The sequence below is a fragment of the Paroedura picta genome, chromosome 17 (genome assembly GCF_049243985.1).
Source record: "Paroedura picta isolate Pp20150507F chromosome 17, Ppicta_v3.0, whole genome shotgun sequence".
Lineage (NCBI taxonomy): Eukaryota > Metazoa > Chordata > Lepidosauria > Squamata > Gekkonidae > Paroedura > Paroedura picta.
Genome location: NC_135385.1, coordinates 19,676,197 through 19,693,212, shown reverse-complemented (window position 1 = coordinate 19,693,212; position 17,016 = coordinate 19,676,197). Strand labels below are relative to the sequence as shown.

Here is a 17,016-nt window from a genome sequence, read left to right as displayed (position 1 = left end):
GCAAATGCTGAGTCTGCAGTTATTACCCTAGGGTAGTCGAATAGAACCTCAGGCTTTCTAGCCACTTCTACAAGACGCATAACCATTTACAAGTACATCGAAGAAAGCGGTGGGGTTTCTGTGGATCGCTTTTAGTCGGGATGCGTCCTCCTTGGAGCTGTGGCGGGTTTGCTCAAGGCCAGGCTTACATGACTTACCGTTGTGACCCACCGAGCTGAATCCAGGGCACCGGCCCTTGGGCAACTGTCCAGCTGGGCGAGGATTCTCGATTTCTGCTGCTCGGAGGGCAGAACCGAGGCAGGCCCGCAAGCGACCCAACTGGCGGCTCACGGTTTGAGTGGAATGCCAGGCTTGGGCGGGTCTCTTGCAAACCGTCCGATCAGGCTGTAAACGGTTTTCAGGCTCCTTCACCTGCAGAGAGGAAAAGAATCCAGTTGGATGGCATTCTTGGGCTGTGTCTTAAGCAGTCGGTTTAGTTTCTCAGTTAAATACCAGCCGCGTTTCAACAGATAACATGAAGAGATCACGCGAGCCCGTGAAAACCTTTCCCAAAAGCCCTGCTCCACGTGTGTCCCTCCAGATCCCCCTGTGTGTGGAAGATTCATGCCCATGGATATTTATGCGACACACACATGGGGCCGTTCTCGCAGAAAACATCAACGGCTGCAGGGATAAATAAATGCGAAGGTGCCCTGAAAAAGGAGGGTGGGGATCCTGATTTCAGGGACTTGGGAACCGGACAGCTCGAACTGTCTTCAAAGCTTTGGGGAGACAGCACCATCTAGTGGCTAGGAAGCTCCCTGCTACCTTACCTTTAACGCTGCCACTGTAGAGGCCAGCAGGGTGTGTGAGAGACTGAATTCCGGGGCAGAGCAGCTACAATTGTGGGTGGACTTTGCTAAAGGTTCTGCCAAGGCTTCTCCAGGATGGCCAACGGCAGGGGAGACTTCTGCCCTGCCGAGTAACCTTTTTTGCAGCTGCAAGACTTCGCAAGGTACTAAACTCTTGCCCGCCATACATTCTGACCTGGGCAAACAGCAGCAGCAAAACTGAAACATGCGAAGAGGCGTATGGCAGGGGGCCCCTAAATTCTGCAGCCATTTGCTGTAAATCTGAATTTTGTCTTCAGATTCAACAAAGGGGCTCCGGATAAAGCGAAAAGTGTATCTTCCCACATTGGGGGTAGACCTTAAAGGTTTCTCGGCAGCAAACTGGAGATGATTTCCCCCCTCTTTTATAGGCAGTGCTCAAATGTTGTACTGTACACAGTACTGTGGTTTCGCATATTAAGGCCTGGGTTGTGCACACCAACTATAGCTCACTGCTGTGCCAGCTGTGTCAGCTCTCTGCCAAGTTGTCATCCGCCTCACACCGTTCAAGTCTGCCACCTCAGTGCTGTTCCTTCCCAAGCAAGATTTCTCCCGCCACGACCCACTTTTTCTCTACATAAAAAGCAACCTGTAACCGAGTACGGCGTTTTGGTAGAGGCGGCAGGTTACAATTTATGGGTCTCTGAATCCAGGCTCGGTTTGAACGTCAGTTAAATTTAGGTTTCATTGGGAACCACGCTTTTTAAAATGGGAAAGCAGCTTAGTGTTATTAAAATATCCCAAATGTGCTTCTCACGCATGAAGGAGCAGGCCTCGGTTGTGGGTGGCGCGTGTCGGGGGCAAAGGGTGACGTGGTGGATTCTGTAAGGTTATTTAAGGAAGCAGTCCTTTCCCAAGTTAATAATGGCCTAATTCATGCCCAGATTGAACTTTTGGGCAGGCAAGGGCGTCACCAGCCGGGATCTTATTAGCACAGTGCTCCAGTTTGCGAAGGAATGTGTGACAAGGAACGAAAAGTCTTTTGATCTCTGGCGATTATGTACAAAGGGTTTGAGAATACCTGCCGGCGGCATAGCAGCCTCGTCCAATATGGGCAGCTCCTTTCTCTGCATTAGTCAGGCGTCCTTCTCACAACTGCAAATCGCGATTTGAACCGAACGGGGATTGAACCTCCTTGTGCCCCCGAAGGCGTTTCAGCCAGCTTTTCTATTCTGGAGACGAAAAGGTACCAAAACAACAACAACTAGGGAAATAAACTTTACAAAACGAACCTCTTCAATGTAGCATCGCTGTGCATGACGCCTAGTGCAGCATTTTAGCACAAGACAGTGTGGTAAACGATAAATACTGATGGTTCAGTTAACCTGAAGTGGCATTGTTCTATTCCTTGCTGTCTTCTGGCAAAGGTGGTGCTTAAGGCTGCCCGGGGTTCTGATGGCTGTTCCCTTGTTTCTCTTGCAGGGATTGACTATAAAACCACGACGATCCTCTTGGACGGCCGGAGAGTCAAGCTGGAGCTCTGGTGAGTGTGTCTGGCTGCTGTTTCCCTGCCTGGTCTAGCTTCCCTCTAATCTGAGAGAGAAAAGCATTTAGCGCCATGCAGGTAAAATGCCCATTGCCCTGAGCTGACACCTTTCAGGTGACACGAGGGGTTCACGAGTCTGTCCTGGTTTCCCTGTTTTTTATATCATGTTTTGCCCAGAAGCAGCAGCCTTCTTCCAAGGCTTGGCAGTTTCACAAGCAATTTATCTTCTTCGCTGGGCAAGTTCTTACCCCTGTATCTTATCCTATGGTCAAAGAGGAGGTGTGTGTGTGTGTGTTTTTTAAACAAGGATCTGGCTCCCACTTAGCATTTGTAGAATCACAGAACTGGAAGTGACTCCATCTAGTCTAACAGGGCAGAACCACTGTTACAATGAGGCCTGGAGAAAAATTCCTTCCTGACCCCAAGGATTCATCGAGTCCACCCCCCCTTCCCCTGGCGCAATTCAGATCCACAACTACATCCCTGCCCCCATGTTACCCTTGCTCTGTGCACAGAGGAAGGCAAAGAACATCCCAAGACCAATCTGTTCTGGAAAAAAATTCCTTCCTTTCCTCAAAGTGGTGTTCAGTATTTCCTGGCCATATAAGAAAAGGCCCCAAGCCGCTTCTCTTCCCTTCCTGCCTTCCCTCTGACAACCTGGTCATTCTAAGGGGCGGTGGGGCGCCGTGGTTCGACGGCACATCTTCCAAAGACATGGCTTTGGCACAAAGAAACTTCTGCCAGGCATAACTCCTCCTGCCACCTCTGATTCTCTGGATCTTCTGCTGTGGCAAAGGTTATATAACTTCCTGGCCGGCACGTTACACTTGCAGATGCAAGAAGAGCACTCCGTACACTACACACAGGTGTCTTCAGCACAGCATTTCCTAGAATTAGAACCCTGTTGCTGTACAGCACTGTTTTGTGTGTGTGTGTGGGGGGGGGGTGTTCCTGCGTGGTGTTTAGACACTCGCCGTTCCTCTGGCTCTCCCCACGCAGAAAGCCTGGGAAATTTAATACGGGGCAAGGAGGCTCCCCGCTGCTTGTTACGCACCCCCTCCTGGGTCAGGAAAGGCAGCGGGGCCAGAGGCACTGGTCCGCAGGCCCCGTGGCTAACCTGACCCCGGCTTGCGCTTCTGTAGGCTCAGGGCAGCGCAGGGCTTGGCTCGGCATCACAGATGTCTGCGGATGCCCCTGGGTGAGCTGCAGCATTTCAATAAATCTGGAGGCGTGCACACGCTCAGGCTGCGAGGCAGCTGTTGTCCTTAGCGCAGCCTGTGTTTTGTTTACTACAGAACATGTTGTCCTCCTCAATGAATCCCAAACATTGCATGGGGCGACGGGGGCCTCCGGAATAGCCACTCAGCACCGGACCCAAATCGCGCCTTTTCTCCGGCCCGGGGCAGGTGACCTAGTCTCGAAACACTGCAGAACGCCCTGCGAGCACTGAGCTGAGAACACTCTGTACCCTTTTCACAAAGAGAGAAAATGCCCTCAGCTCTAAGAAAGCCTCGTCAATCAATCCGACATGGTCATTAGCCTTGGGAAATGTGGGGGAATGTACATCGGAGCAAGTCATTTGTGGCACATCTTTGGGGGGCGGGTGCCAGAACTGATTCTCATTCATTTTACAAAGACTTCCCTGTCTGCAGGTTGTCCTCACTTAAGTGAGGGGTTCCTTTTACAAGCAGCCTAAGCAAATGGCCCCAGCATGCCCCTGGCAGAATTGTAAGCATACCATGGTACAAACCCGTTCACGGTGACAAGAGCTTGCCCAGTGGAAGCACCACCTGTGGTCAGTGCCAGTGGCTGCCCAGGGCCCTGTGGTTAAGAGGAAGGGGATCATCCCAGCAAGTCACCGGCAAAGGACTTCCGTTAGGGACTTCACGCCCTTTTGCCAAAGGCAGCCCTTGCAGCGAAGGGGAAATCTAAGAGGCCACATTCCCATCCAAAATGCACCACAGGGAAAAGCGGAGCGTTTTAAAAGCCCAGCAGCTCTGCAAGGTATTGCAAAAGCTGCTAGAAATCCACCAAGGTGTTGGAACCAGGCATGGTCGGATGTATCCAGAGAATCTAGCAAAATAAAAAAAATAGAGACAAAGCCAGCAGTCAGACGAGTAAAACATAAAGGGACGTTGGTCTCCATGTGTGATGCTTGGTTTACTGGGCCGTATTGGCTGGATGGAAAGCTAAGCAAAGAGAAACATCTTAAATAGGTCTGCTTGGTTCTGTTTGGTGGGCTTGCTCCTGGGGAAGTGTTTCTGAGGATTGTACATACCCTGTTGGGGGAACATGATGGGAGGGCACAGAGAATCCACATACAGGCCTAATGAAAAGCTTCTGGACAGAATTTTAGACCCAAATGGTTGCATGCTCTGAGATGCTAAAAGGGAGACAAGGCCCGGAGACATCTGCTGAAATTTGTCTGCCAGCAGAATGCCCACTAGAAGCTCTTAACTCTATTCCTGATTGTACTAAACCCTTAACACATACATGCCGCGTACTGATTGTGGACAGAATTAGGCACGCTGAAACAAGGAGAAAAGCAGAGAAAGAAGATCTTATGTTCTGTGTTTTCCCGCTCCAGGGACACATCTGGCCAAGGGAGGTTCTGCACCATTTTTCGGTCCTATTCCAGAGGAGCTCAGGTAACGACAGCCAACTATTTATAAGTATCTATTCATTTCTTCCCCCTGTTTCCCAACATCGTTGTCTCCCTGCGTTTGCTCTTGCGCCCTCTGGCTCAGGATTTCCCCCTCTGCCTGCCACTGGCTGGCTGGACCTTGCCTAAAAGAAGGTATTTCCTACCACCTGCCACACGAGCAACTTTAGTCAGAGATGCCCGGGGTTGACCCTGCAGCTTTCTGCCTGCCGAGCAGGTGCTGAACTGCCCACTGTAAAGGTTTTGTCCTTTCACATGCTCCACCGAAGAACTGGCCAGCCTTGGGAGTCCGGGTTCTGTACTGGAGCCGAATCCCAGGATGCTCCCATCTAGGCTTGGCACGGGCCCCCTGCGTGAGCTGCCGCCTCCCATGTTGTAAATTCACAGAGAGCTGTTCTCTGCATGAGCACCTTGCTCTGCTTCAAGGACAGATCGGCTAGCGATCCCACTGCTGCATCCGACTTGAACCGTTGCTGACCCTCATTTCCAAACCAGTGAACTCCCGGTCTTGGTGTTTCCTCTCTCGTCCCTATGGACCAGTGGCAAACACCTCTGTCGGGGTGGGCAGTGTCTGCCTTTTCCCAGAAGACCCCCCCCTCTTCCACACCCAACGAGGCCCTTCCTTCCATGGAACTCCACAGGAGCTCTTAGTTAGACGGGGGCATTCTGGATAGACCCCTTCGCAGACATCTCCCTGGTTTTATCCCGAAATCTGAACGTCATTTTCCTTCTGTTCCACGCAGGGAATCCTCTTGGTCTACGACATCACCAACCGGTGGTCCTTCGACGGCATCGATCGGTGGATCAAGGAGATAGACGAGGTGAGTCCTCCAAAATCCGCACTAGGTTGCAGTGAGGGGATGTGGACCGAAGCGTCCCTCATTCCAGAGATGGCTCCTTCATGCTCCCCTCCCCAAAGAAAACAATTCCTTGCGCTTTGAAAACGAGTTATCGAGGAGAACGTTGGGGGCTAATTAGGCCCTGATGTTTGTGTGTTTATGCTTCTGCCGTCTGAACTAGGCGGGGTTGATGCTCCAGTGGGAACGCCACCTACATCTTAGTTCATCGCTCCAGCATTATCTATCGGGGTTGCTATGCCTGACGAGGAAAAGCAAGCTAATGCAAGAGAAGCAAGGCATGGATTTGTGCTCATGGGCTGTCTTAGGCAGCTCTCAAGCTCCTTTTTCTACTCATTTCCTCAGCCAGACCCCAGAATTCCACCTCCTGCAGCGTCTGGGACATGCTCAGAGGAAAGGGGCCTGTTTTCGCGAGGAAGTCAAGATTTGTAGACTTCACTGCCCCTGTTAGCCCACACCGGTCTCTCTTAGCCCTATGAAACAGGGGGGAACTTGAGCTAAGCACCAGAACTGGGTGGATAAGAGGCACTGAATGCACAGACGCTATTTCCAAAGGAAGAGGTCTTGGGGGGTGGCCGTGGGTTTCTGTGGGACTGCTCTTCTAAGAGGCTCTTTCCTTTTCTGTCCACAAAGCATGCGCCGGGCGTGCCCCGCATCTTGGTCGGCAACCGGCTCCACCTCGCCTTCAAGCGGCAGGTCCCGACCGAGCAAGCCCGATCCTACGCGGAGAAGAACTGCATGACTTTCTTCGAAGTCAGCCCGCTGTGCAACTTCAACGTCATCGAGTCCTTCACGGAACTCTCCCGCATCGTGCTCATGAGGCACGGCATGGAGAAGATCTGGAGACCCAACAGAGGTATGCAAGCGAGCAAGCAGGCAGCTCAGGCTCAGCATCCGGCACCCGCCACCCATGGGCTTGGGCTAGAGAGGACTGAGCAGAGGTCAGCCTCGGTCTTGGGCACACCTGGAAATTCTGACTTTGCCACAGCTAAATGCACCCTGTTCGTTCGGGAGGCGTTTTAAAGGCGCTAAAGCATTTTGTCCTTTTGCCCTCCCCCCCCCCCCCCCCCGACATCGCAGATGTCACGGAAAGCCCTGGCTTGTTCTAACGACGGCTGACGGGACTGGCAGCTCCCGTGAAATCATTCCCACGCTGGTGGAGCTGCCTGGTGACTCCGTAGAGCTGCAGAACTGGGGAGAGAAGAGCCAGACCAGAGAGGGCTGTGCAGGCAGAGCACGTTTCCCAGCCTTACACAGCTGTCCTTTGCCACCAGAAGAGGGCACTGTAGGCTCGCTATGGGAAGAGAGTAGCTGCAGCTTTTGGCCTAGGCCTCCTCTATGAGTAAGAAAGAGGGCGGACCTATTCCTTAAGCATTTTCCCTGCGCGAGGCTGACATTCACAAGGTCTCCCTCTGCCTTCCGCCTAGGCTGAGGGTGGCCAAACTATACTGGCAGGGGCTTATGGTAATTGTAGTCCATGGACATCTGAAGAGCCACAGTTTGGTCACTCCTGGCCTAGAGGTAAGCAAGGACTATAGTTCTAAATGGCCCTGACACCTCTTGAGGGAGGGATAATCCATGGAAGAGGGCAAGCTCTTTCTTTTACCACATAATTATTGCATTTCTGAGTCGCCCCTCTCCAAAGCAGTCTCGGGGCGGCTTGCGCCCAATAGAAACAGATTTCTGTACAATAAAATAATCCTAACAACTGTAATTAAATAAAATATGCTGCCATATGAAATCCCCATTGTGGGCCTAAAATCGCAGGAGCCGGAAGTGCGGTGTCTGGCCTGTCTCCGATCACAGCAAACAGCCTGGGAGAGAGCCGGGCCCAGGTGGTAAGAGTGGGACCTTGGCCTCATGCGTGTGCAGGCCACCCCGTGATACTAGGGGACGTACGATGGGGGGCTGGCCGTATCCAGTCTCCACGTGAAGACGAACAACTGGGGGACCCCCTTTGGGTGTCAGCCTGTGGGAGTCTGTAGCAGGCAGAGAGCTCGGCGGCCCCGCAGCGAGCTGCCAGATTTCCCCTGAACGAAGCTGGCCTTAACGGTGCCGATCCTTGAAGTAAGGCTGTGGGGTGCCTGCCTGCCTCCTCCTCCTCCTCCTCCTCCTCCTCCTCCTCCTCTGCTGGGGGCCTCATCAAGGCAAGCCTGGCCCCTCTCCCCTGGTTGTCCTTCCCAAAGCAGATGTTCTTTGCCCGTGCAAAAAAAGCAGCAGCGTCCCTGGGGTTCTCAGGGGCGTGAGCTAGCTTTGCTCGCAGGGTCTCCGTCCAGCTGTGGGAAGGGGTCAGAGTTCAGGGCTGTTTGCCTCCGGTTGCCGGGGCTTGTGTTCTTGCCGGAACTGGAATGCGGTCTGTTCCGAGGCACGCCGTGCGTCTGCTCACCTCCGGGCCGGGCCAGGCCCTCCTCATTGGACTGTCAGGCAGGGAAGCCCTCCTTGGGTTTACTTGCAAGTCTCCAGGGCTTTGTCTGGAAGGGAATTGATATGCGACGGGTCTTCTGCAGACAAGGCTCAGCCAGCCTGTAGGCCTTCCTTCCCGCCAGCCCTTGGGGGAGGGGGGAGGGATACGTTTCGGCGACAAGAGCCCCAGCAACCCGTTTGACACAGGGCAGTTTGAATCAGGCAGAGATTTGGGGTTAGTTCCAAGCTCGGAAACTCCACTGAGCAGGTCACCTTTTCTCTTCCTCAATTCCTCATCTAGGTAATGGGGAGAGGGTAGGAAGGGGACCCCGGGATGTGTCGTGGAAGCCAAAAGATTTGTGGAGACTTGGGAAAGTGTGGCCACCAAGGACAGGGTTGGACCGCTTGGTTTTTTACATAGCTTGGCTGTGCACGACGTGGTATTTGCTATCTGTTTCTAGAGATCTACTGTTAAATGTTCCCGATAGCAGGCCTTCAGCCCTCACATTTTGGGGGGAAACAACGGGAGCCAGCTGAGCTGTATGGTTGGCACAGAAGCCCATGGTTTCTTAGGCGTTTGACACCCCCATGCAAAAACTATGGGGTGCCTTCAAAATTCGTCGAGGCCTCGACGTGGGTGGGGTCTGAGGAACAGTTTCAGGTCATGTAGCCAGGAAGCTGGGGCAAAGAGAGGCGCACGGCTGAAATTTGAGATGCTGAGACTGGAGGGGAGACGGTGCTATAGCGGCCCGGTGAATCTTTCGGAATACAAGCCGCCCAGTCCGATTCTAAGGCGATTAGGAAAATCGGTGGCCAGCAAGGCAGTGAGGTGTTTTTGCACCAATCTCTTCCGAAAAACTGCAGGAACTGTGGTGCTATTTTGGCTTTGGGGTTTTCGCTTTGGGACTTGGGGTTTTACATTGTACATTGACAGTTCCACGGTGTGATTGGGGAGGCCCTTAACAACTAGATGTTGCAAGTTGAGGATTTTGGACCTCAGTCGTACGGGTCTGCCGTATTGGAAGCCACCCTCTTGCCTCTAACGGTGTGCTTTCCCGCCCCCAGTGTTCAGCTTGCAAGACCTGTGCTGCCGCGCCATCGTCTCCTGCACGCCCGTCCACCTGATCGACAAGCTGCCCCTCCCGGTCACCATCAAGAGCCACCTGAAGTCCTTCTCCATGGCCAACGGCATGAACGCCGTCATGATGCACGGGCGCTCATACTCCCTGGCCAGCAGCGGCGGCGGGAGCGGCAGCAAAGGGAACAGCCTCAAGCGCTCCAAGTCGATCCGCCCGCCCCAGAGCCCTCCGCAGAACTGCTCGCGGAACAACTGCAAGATCTCCTAGCGCCACGCGGGGGCGTCTCCCTCCGAACACGCCTCGAGACCTTCGCCAGCGTGCAGGAGTTCACGCCCCCTTCCAGCGGGGGCCTTGTTCCGATGCGGCTCGGGCACCGGCGGAGAGCTTGAGCCCGAGCCTTCACCTGGAGAGGTCTCACGTTGCGGCTCAGGCAAGGCTGGGCCAAGCCTTTCCCACAATGCAGTAGCCCTTGCCCTCCCGCTGCTTGGGGGAACGCCTGTGTACGTGTGTGGAGGGGGCAGTTCTTCCTCAGACTCTGGGTAAGCTGAGACTTTGTGCCACGACTTTAACCCTCGGGCTGCCGACCGGGATGGCGGGTGCTGCGGCAAACGCTGAAGCAAACGCGGCCACAATCTGGGGATTCAACCGGACCGAGCCCTGACTTGATCCAGTGCCCCGCGGCCGGCTGGAAGTCCACGAGGCGCTTTCCATTCTCACCTATTTATAGAAAAACTCTGTATCTCACTACTGTTTCTGAAGGGGCTTCCTTTTCTCCTTTCCCTTCCTTTTTCTTTGTTTTAAGGAGAGGCCATCAGGGAGGATTTTTATGCAGCTTTGTAAATAGAAGCGCTGGACTTTGAATCGCGGGAGGAAGCAGGGAGGGCTGGCAGAGGTCAGGAGCAAACACGATTGGAGGTTTGGAGAAGTGGATCAGAGGCGCGTGCTTGGTCCAGAGAGCATTTTTTAAAAATTGCTGTTCTATATGTGGAAAAGGTGAGGGATTTGCTTCGGTGGTTCTCCAGCCTAGATTTCCCAGAGGTTAGTGGTAACGGGCATGAGGCACGAATGGACAGCGAGGGGAAGGGGGGTTTGAATGATGTCATCCAGCAAGGGTGTGAGGAGAGAGGGCCCTGGCCTGGCCACATCTGGGCCTTGTTAATGGCCGATCAAGGGATTGCTCTGGAGCTAACCTCCCCTCCCGGAGCCTCTAGAGGCTGGCCCAGCTATCGGAAACTGAGGGTCATGGCTTGGGGCATTGCAGGGAGGGGGGAGGCAACGCTTGTGCATGGCTTGACAGAAGCACTGAGACAGAAGGGAGAACTAGGGCTCCGGAACAAAATCGCTCGTGTTCCCTAGCTGGACGGGGTTAATCCTACGTACTTTGGTAGCCCGCAGCTTGCTTTGTGACTCTCTGGTTCTGACTGTGTGGCTCAGCTGTCCTGTTTCTAGGGATTCCCGAATTTGCAAAGGAGAGAGGGGCTTGAAGGCACCCTCAAAGGAAACCCAGGTTTTCTGGTTTCGAAATAGCCATTTCCCTGCTCTTCAGGAGGGTTGCAGAATCACCCAGGGCTGCTGCGGCCAGCTGTTCCAGAGAGTTGTGTGTGAGAGAAGGTGAGACCAAGGTTCTTGGGACGGGGGGGGGGGGGGGGGGACACCATGCTAGGCCAAGGAACGGATGGGCACGTCAGACCCTTGCTGGATGTTGAGTAGAGAGTCTCCGCCATTGGGGACTTTTTGATTCTGTTGGTGATGTGGACCTGGGGAGGCCACCGTGTCCTCTTGTCCCACTGGATTCTGGAGGCTCTTGGAGTTGCCGGCCCTTTGCAGAGGAGCTTGACTTCTGACTGGAGTTGTGTGGAGTCCTCCTGCAAGGTCTGGAGGAGAATGTCCCGCAGCCTCTGTAAGTGCAGTGAGGAAAGCTAGCTAAACGGGTGGGGGCTTTGGGCGCTTGCTAGGCCAACGGGAGGCCCATGAAAGGCATGGCTCTTGAGTTCCCCCGCGGGCCGACTCCATCGCCCCTTTTCCTACTCTTGGACCAGGCAAGCGTCTCTCCTCAGGGGTTCTCTCTCTCCCGGGACAAGCCAGGCTGCCTGCCACATCGCAGATCAGAACAGGCGGTGCAGTGCCACCACCGGATGCTCATTGGGCAGCTGACGGCCGCTTTGACGGGAGTCTGGTCGGCACAGCTCATGGCGCGTGGACCACTCCAGCGCCCCTCGGCATGAAAGGCGAGCCGCCGAGCCTCGCCGCTGGCACAAGCTCAAAGAGACCGGCGGGGAGATAGGTCAAGGGCAGGGGAAAGCCTCTAGCGGCATCTCCGCCGGGCCGCGAACAAAGCCGCGGCCAAATCCCGGGCGAGTGGCGTGGAAGCCGAGAGATTTACGGGGCATGTCCGCACGGGGCACCTGTCGCCGCTCGCCCAAAATGGAGCACGAGGCGATCGCTGACTCAATGGCCTGGCATGCCGGGGATGCGCGCCGAACAGGTGACCGCCGGCCGGCCTCTCTTTCCACCCTGGATTTTAAAATAGCCACGTCCCAAAACAGCCACAGCATGTGCATTGTTTGCTCTGAAGGAGGACAGGGAGCCCCCAGGCCCACTTGGCGGGCCGTAAATCCTCCAGTATTGTTCCGGCACCCTTTGAATATAGCTTTGTACATACTTGGGGGAAAGGGGGGGCCGCGGGCCTTTCTCCTGGGGCAGAGTTGAAGATGCTGCGCATCACAAAGCCATGTTCGATTTACCTGCGCTTTCCCTCCCAGCTGCCGCTTCGTACCCCATACCCTTGTGCTTCTCGGCCTCGCCTAGAAAACCGCCTCTGAATTTTCCTTCCTTTCTCCTTCCTTTTCGAATCACGGCCAACGCCTCCGCTGGGAGCGAGATTCTCTGGGCCGCTCGCCGATCAAACCTCTCGCCCCTTTCTTTTTATCTGTCTGATTATCAACTCCGAGAATGTGACCCGATCTCAAACACTAGAAACCTAGCTGCTGTCCGACACTTGTTCCATTCCTCCGTTTTTAATTCCTTTGTACAGTAAACGTCGTCGTCCGAACTCGAGATGGTTTTTATATAAATTAAAAAAAAATACACACACTCAGAAAGATCTCGTCTCCAAACCCGTTTTGATGGGCCGTGGTGGTTTTGTGCAGGTTTCTCCGGGAGAGGATCGCTGAAGGGCAGCGAGAGGGTAGAGGAGAGGGGGGGGGGAGCTTGGCAGGCTGGGATTAAGAGGATTAAGGGGGCTTGTGGCGGTGGGATATTCCCAGGAGGGGCTATGGAAAGCACTTTGCTAACTGCCTCCTTTGAAAGGAGCCGGATCGGAGGCAGGGGTGGGTCAAAGAGGAATGCTTTCTTCGCACACTCAGCCTGGCTAGTTATAGGCCGTGCCCTGAAAGGCAACGCTCTGGGTACGGATGGCTTGAATTCTGCACCCGAAATATGCCGCGCACTCAAACGCTGGCTCCCTCGTAATCTCCCTCGCTCACTTTCAAAACCACTCGCTAAAAGGCGGACACGAGGACCGGTCTGCCAAACCGTTGGCCTGGCGTTTTATATAATGGACGTCCCGCCATCGTTCTGGCCCGTTGGCATCAGGCGGCCAGTCCCCTTTGGAGGAAAGCTCTGCGTCCCTTTCAGACGAGCACGGCAGACCCAGCCCTTCCTGGACAGGAGACCTCATGGCTCTCCGAAGCTTTTGGGGTGGCTTAAAAGAAGGTGGTGCCTGTCTTTCGGTGAGAGGGAAGGGGGAAAGGCCAGGCCCTGCTGCGTGTCACTGCAAAGCTCTAGGTGTGCCCTGCGTTTTGGCCAAGACCTTTCTCTGGGGGTTGCAAAATGTGCTGTCGTCCTATCGAGGAGCTGTGTAGAATCACTATAGTGTCTTGAGGTAGGAAGGAGAACGCCCCAGGTTGAATGGGGCCTGCCATTAAACATGACACTGGTCAGGAAGAAGCCGGGACGCCTGGTGCGCTAGGAGATAACTTTGGGAAGACAGCTTGGCTGTGATTTAACCGGCCAGTTTCCCATACAATGATCACTCACCTTTGGCACACACCCTCCCCCAGAATCCCAAACCTGGCTTACGAGGCGATGGTCCTTTTTGGAAAGGGCAGGAAAGGGAAGGTGAAGAGCCGAGGGAGGGGAGGGGAGCAAGCCACCCCGTGCCCCTCTAGTGTGTGTTTTTTCAAGGATGCAAAGTAAGCAAACAGGCGCATCCGTGGCCCTGAGGACCCCGATCGAGGGGGTTCTGTGATTTCAGGTGGGCTTGGGAAACAAACCGCGGGAAGCAGTGAGGCGCTCTCGGGGGCAGCGTGTTCCCTTCCCGTGCAGATGTCCTCGTGCAGAAAGAGGAGTGACAGGGCCGGGGCCGCGGGGAGGGCGGGAGGAGCCGTCGGATCGGCACGACCTGTTCCTGAACTCCTTCCCCTTCTCCCCGTTGCGCCCCATGCTTATGCGTTCTCCTACCGTGCCCAGTTGGCCCGTGGGGGAAACACTGGGCCCATCTTGAGCATCCGCTGGGGAGGAGACGGAGGGGGATTTGTTTTACCATCCCTTTGCTGGCATCCGCATGTCCCGGCCTTTGACGGTTGGCAGGGTCAAAACGCCCTGTGCTCAGGGCATGCTTATACTGGGTGGCCCAAGCGAGCCGGATCTTGCCAGGACCTAAGCAGGGTTGGCGCTGGGACGAGAAATCACTAAGGAAGTCCACGGTCGCTGCACAGAGGCCACTCCTTAACATCTCTTGCCTTCAAAACCTTGTGGCAGGGGTGGCCAGACGGTGGCGCTCTAGACGTCCGTGGACTACAATTCCCATGGGGCCCTGCCAGCACCAGGACACCGTCTTCACATTGCCCAGCCCCCTGGGAGTTTGGCGTTTCTTTTTCCTTGCCGATCAATGACTTTCAAATGTGCAACGATACACCCAACGTACCCCATGCACGCATGCGCACGCACACCCATTTGTGAGTCCTCACATCAGATTCATGTCCATCGGCTCTCTCGCGCGGGGACTGACCCACTTGTCCAGCATTGAGAGCAGAAGGGCGTTGCTGGCACACAATGGCCTGATATTAAACGGGACGGTGATGGATGTGCCAGGGATGGTGCACCGGTATTGCCCACGTCGCAAGGAACAAGGTCAGCACCCAGGTATGCTGCGGGGGGGGGGGGGGGTTTCCGAGGTTCTTATCTCAGAAGGGCTTTGCATCGGCCGTGCCCTTTCCTTGCAGACGGAACGGCGGCGTGCTTTGAACAGGATCATCGTGACAAGATCTATGGGCGGGGGTGAGTATGCGCATGGGCAGCACGACCCTGCTGTTTGTCCGTTCCTCAGGGAGGGCAGGCGGCCCGGGTCAAAGGGTCACAGCAGAGGGCTTTGGAGAGTGCTGGGATCAAACGCCAGAGAGGATCGCTTCCTGCAGTTTGGGCCTCTCCTTCCCAGCCTGGTTTGTGTTAGACACAAAAGTCGCCACCCCCGCCCCCCTTGAGCCCACATTCTCGCTTTTGATCTCTGGCAGGGGTGGGAGACATGTGAAATGCCTTGGCCCAGCAAGGGGGTCAGGAATGGCTGGCTCTTTCCTTTGAGATCCTGCATAACCCCCGCCCCTTTATTTTCGCCCCCCAATTCAGCCTCAGGGCAGGTGAGAGACTAGGCCTCTGAACATGTGCAGAGTGCATTTTGCCACTTGCTCCCTTGTGTGGGATGAGGGACACGATAGCCGTAGAAAACAAAATACTCCTCAAGAAGTTTCCTGAGAGGAGGACTGAATTGTCAAGAGTTCTGCACCCAGCTAAACCTCCTGCTTTCTGTGTCGTTCCCTTGGTGCTGCCAGCTCTGAGAAAACTTTACTCTGTATTGTCTCCTTCCATGGCCACTTTGTGTTACAGTAACATATAATACTATTCTAAATCTAAATTGGTAAAATTCTCTTTGTCCCTAAACACTTCCGCTGTTTGGCAATGCTCGGTTCATTTTATTTCTGAAATACAAAGACAGGTGTGCAAAAGTGGCAGAAAGCCAGTGGTAGAGTGCTGAGATGCTCCCCGCATGTCCAAAGACCCCCGCAAGCAGAAAGCCAGCATCTCAGGGAGAAATCATTTCCCTGTTGTGCTAGTTTTCTGTTTGCAGGCATGATGCGTGTGTGTGTGTTTGCAGTAGGCAGCACAGTACTAAACAGTGGGATCTGACACTTCCTTCTAGAAAAATAGAGTTGGAAGGGACCTCCTGGGTCATCTAGTCCTGCACTGTGCAGGACACTCACAACCCTCTCGCTCACCCACTGTCACCTGCCATCCCCTTGAGCCTTCACAGAATCAGCCTCTCCGTCAGATGGCTCTCCAGCCTCTATTTAAAAATTTCCAAAGATGGAGAACCCACCACCTCCCGAGGAAGCCAGTTCTGAGGCACATGTAGGTATCTTTTGAGGGAGTCAAGCCGGCAGTTTCTCCTCTGCGTTTGTGGTGGGTGTGGGGAGGTGTGTATTTGGGAGTTAACTGCCTTGGTGGGACCTCTTCCTCATAAGACGAGGACAATCTTGAGGAGGGTGCTCAGCACATCAGGACCGTCCCCAAAGCAAGCCTTTGAAGCCAGGTTTTTATTTCAGACAGGGACGCTTTCTGCAGACATGTCAGGCCCTCGGGAGAACAAAATCAGCGGCCGCCGTTCGAGGGGGCCTTCCTCCGTCTGTGGGTAAGTTCTCAAGAGCGGCACAGTGAGCAATAATATTTGCTGGCCGGGGCACCGTGAAAGCTTCCCGCCCCAGACGAGGCTTTCTAATCTTAGCGCTGAAACCCAAACACAACGCATGCCACATTCCTACTGGGACTTCGCAGAACCTTGAAACGTTAGGAGAATGAGAGAGATGCAGGGACTGGAGCGAGTCCACCAGGCTGCGGGGAGGGGGCATGTGCCCAGGCCAAAGTAGCTGGGGGAGACTTTGGTGCCCGGGGCAGGAAACCCCCATGAACCCCCACCCCTTGCTGAATTCATAGGGAGGAGCCAGCCCTGTTCAAGGGAGCACAGGGGTCCATGTGGCACACACCTTGGATGGAGAAGGAGGTGGAGGAGAAAGTGGTAGGCGTGGAAGGGGGGGGAGCATTGGGGGTCACTTTCCCATGAGATTCCCCATGTCCTGCCTGATGTCCTTCAGCCGCCAGGGCCTAATATGAAAGATGTACATACTGGGTGGTGATACGTCGTGGTGGAGGCATTTCACATTGACAGAGTCCCTTACCTGCGAGATATCAGGAACCCAGATAGACAGCTGACTTGGTCACAGTGGTAGGAACAGAAATCTTCACAAATGAAGGGGGTTGCAGTCTTTCCAGTGGGGGAGCAGCCCTGGAGAGAACCCCTGAACTGCTGAAAGTTTCTCTAACTATCAGTGCCCCGGGGGTGAGAGCAATCTGCTTAGCCCTTCTCTGCTTCAGAGTGCATTTTTGAGACGCGTCTTTGGTTCGGAGGGACGACGTCACGGCCAGATTATATCTAAACAGACAGGGTGGCTCTAGGTCATTGGCCCTCCCCAAGCAGCTTCTGAAGGCCTTACTCTGGACCCAGAAGAAACGACAGTAGGAGAGCCAAACACATTCAAGGCACAGTCACTGTTCAGACAAGATGGGTGAAGCCAGCAAACCAGCGTGGAGAGAGTGTGGATACTGGAGG

The 17,016-nt window shown here is 54.5% G+C and overlaps 1 protein-coding gene and 1 long non-coding RNA gene across 5 annotated transcripts in view; one reads left to right on the top strand and one right to left on the bottom strand.

The window, feature by feature from the left end:
* The window catches only part of RAB40C (RAB40C, member RAS oncogene family), a 30,846-nt gene extending 18,433 nt beyond the window's left edge, over window positions 1-12,413 (top strand). For both annotated transcript variants that reach the window (XM_077317128.1, XM_077317129.1), the window contains exons 3-7: window positions 2,292-2,352; window positions 4,943-5,003; window positions 5,761-5,838; window positions 6,508-6,730; window positions 9,343-12,413. In XM_077317128.1, the coding sequence (XP_077173243.1) occupies window positions 2,292-2,352; window positions 4,943-5,003; window positions 5,761-5,838; window positions 6,508-6,730; window positions 9,343-9,623 (704 nt within the window). In that variant the 3' untranslated portion in view covers window positions 9,624-12,413. The remainder of the gene's footprint in view (window positions 1-2,291; window positions 2,353-4,942; window positions 5,004-5,760; window positions 5,839-6,507; window positions 6,731-9,342) is intronic.
* LOC143827524 (uncharacterized) overlaps window positions 1-17,016 on the bottom strand; it is a 30,293-nt gene that overhangs the window by 1,933 nt on the left and 11,344 nt on the right. The window contains exons 3-5 of one of the 3 annotated variants that reach the window (XR_013227341.1): window positions 2,195-2,402; window positions 1,891-2,041; window positions 198-411 (exon numbers count right to left, since the gene is read on the bottom strand). This is a non-coding gene — a long non-coding RNA (uncharacterized LOC143827524). The remainder of the gene's footprint in view (window positions 1-197; window positions 412-1,890; window positions 2,042-2,194; window positions 2,403-17,016) is intronic. The other 2 variants (XR_013227339.1, XR_013227340.1) reach the window with 2 other exon arrangements.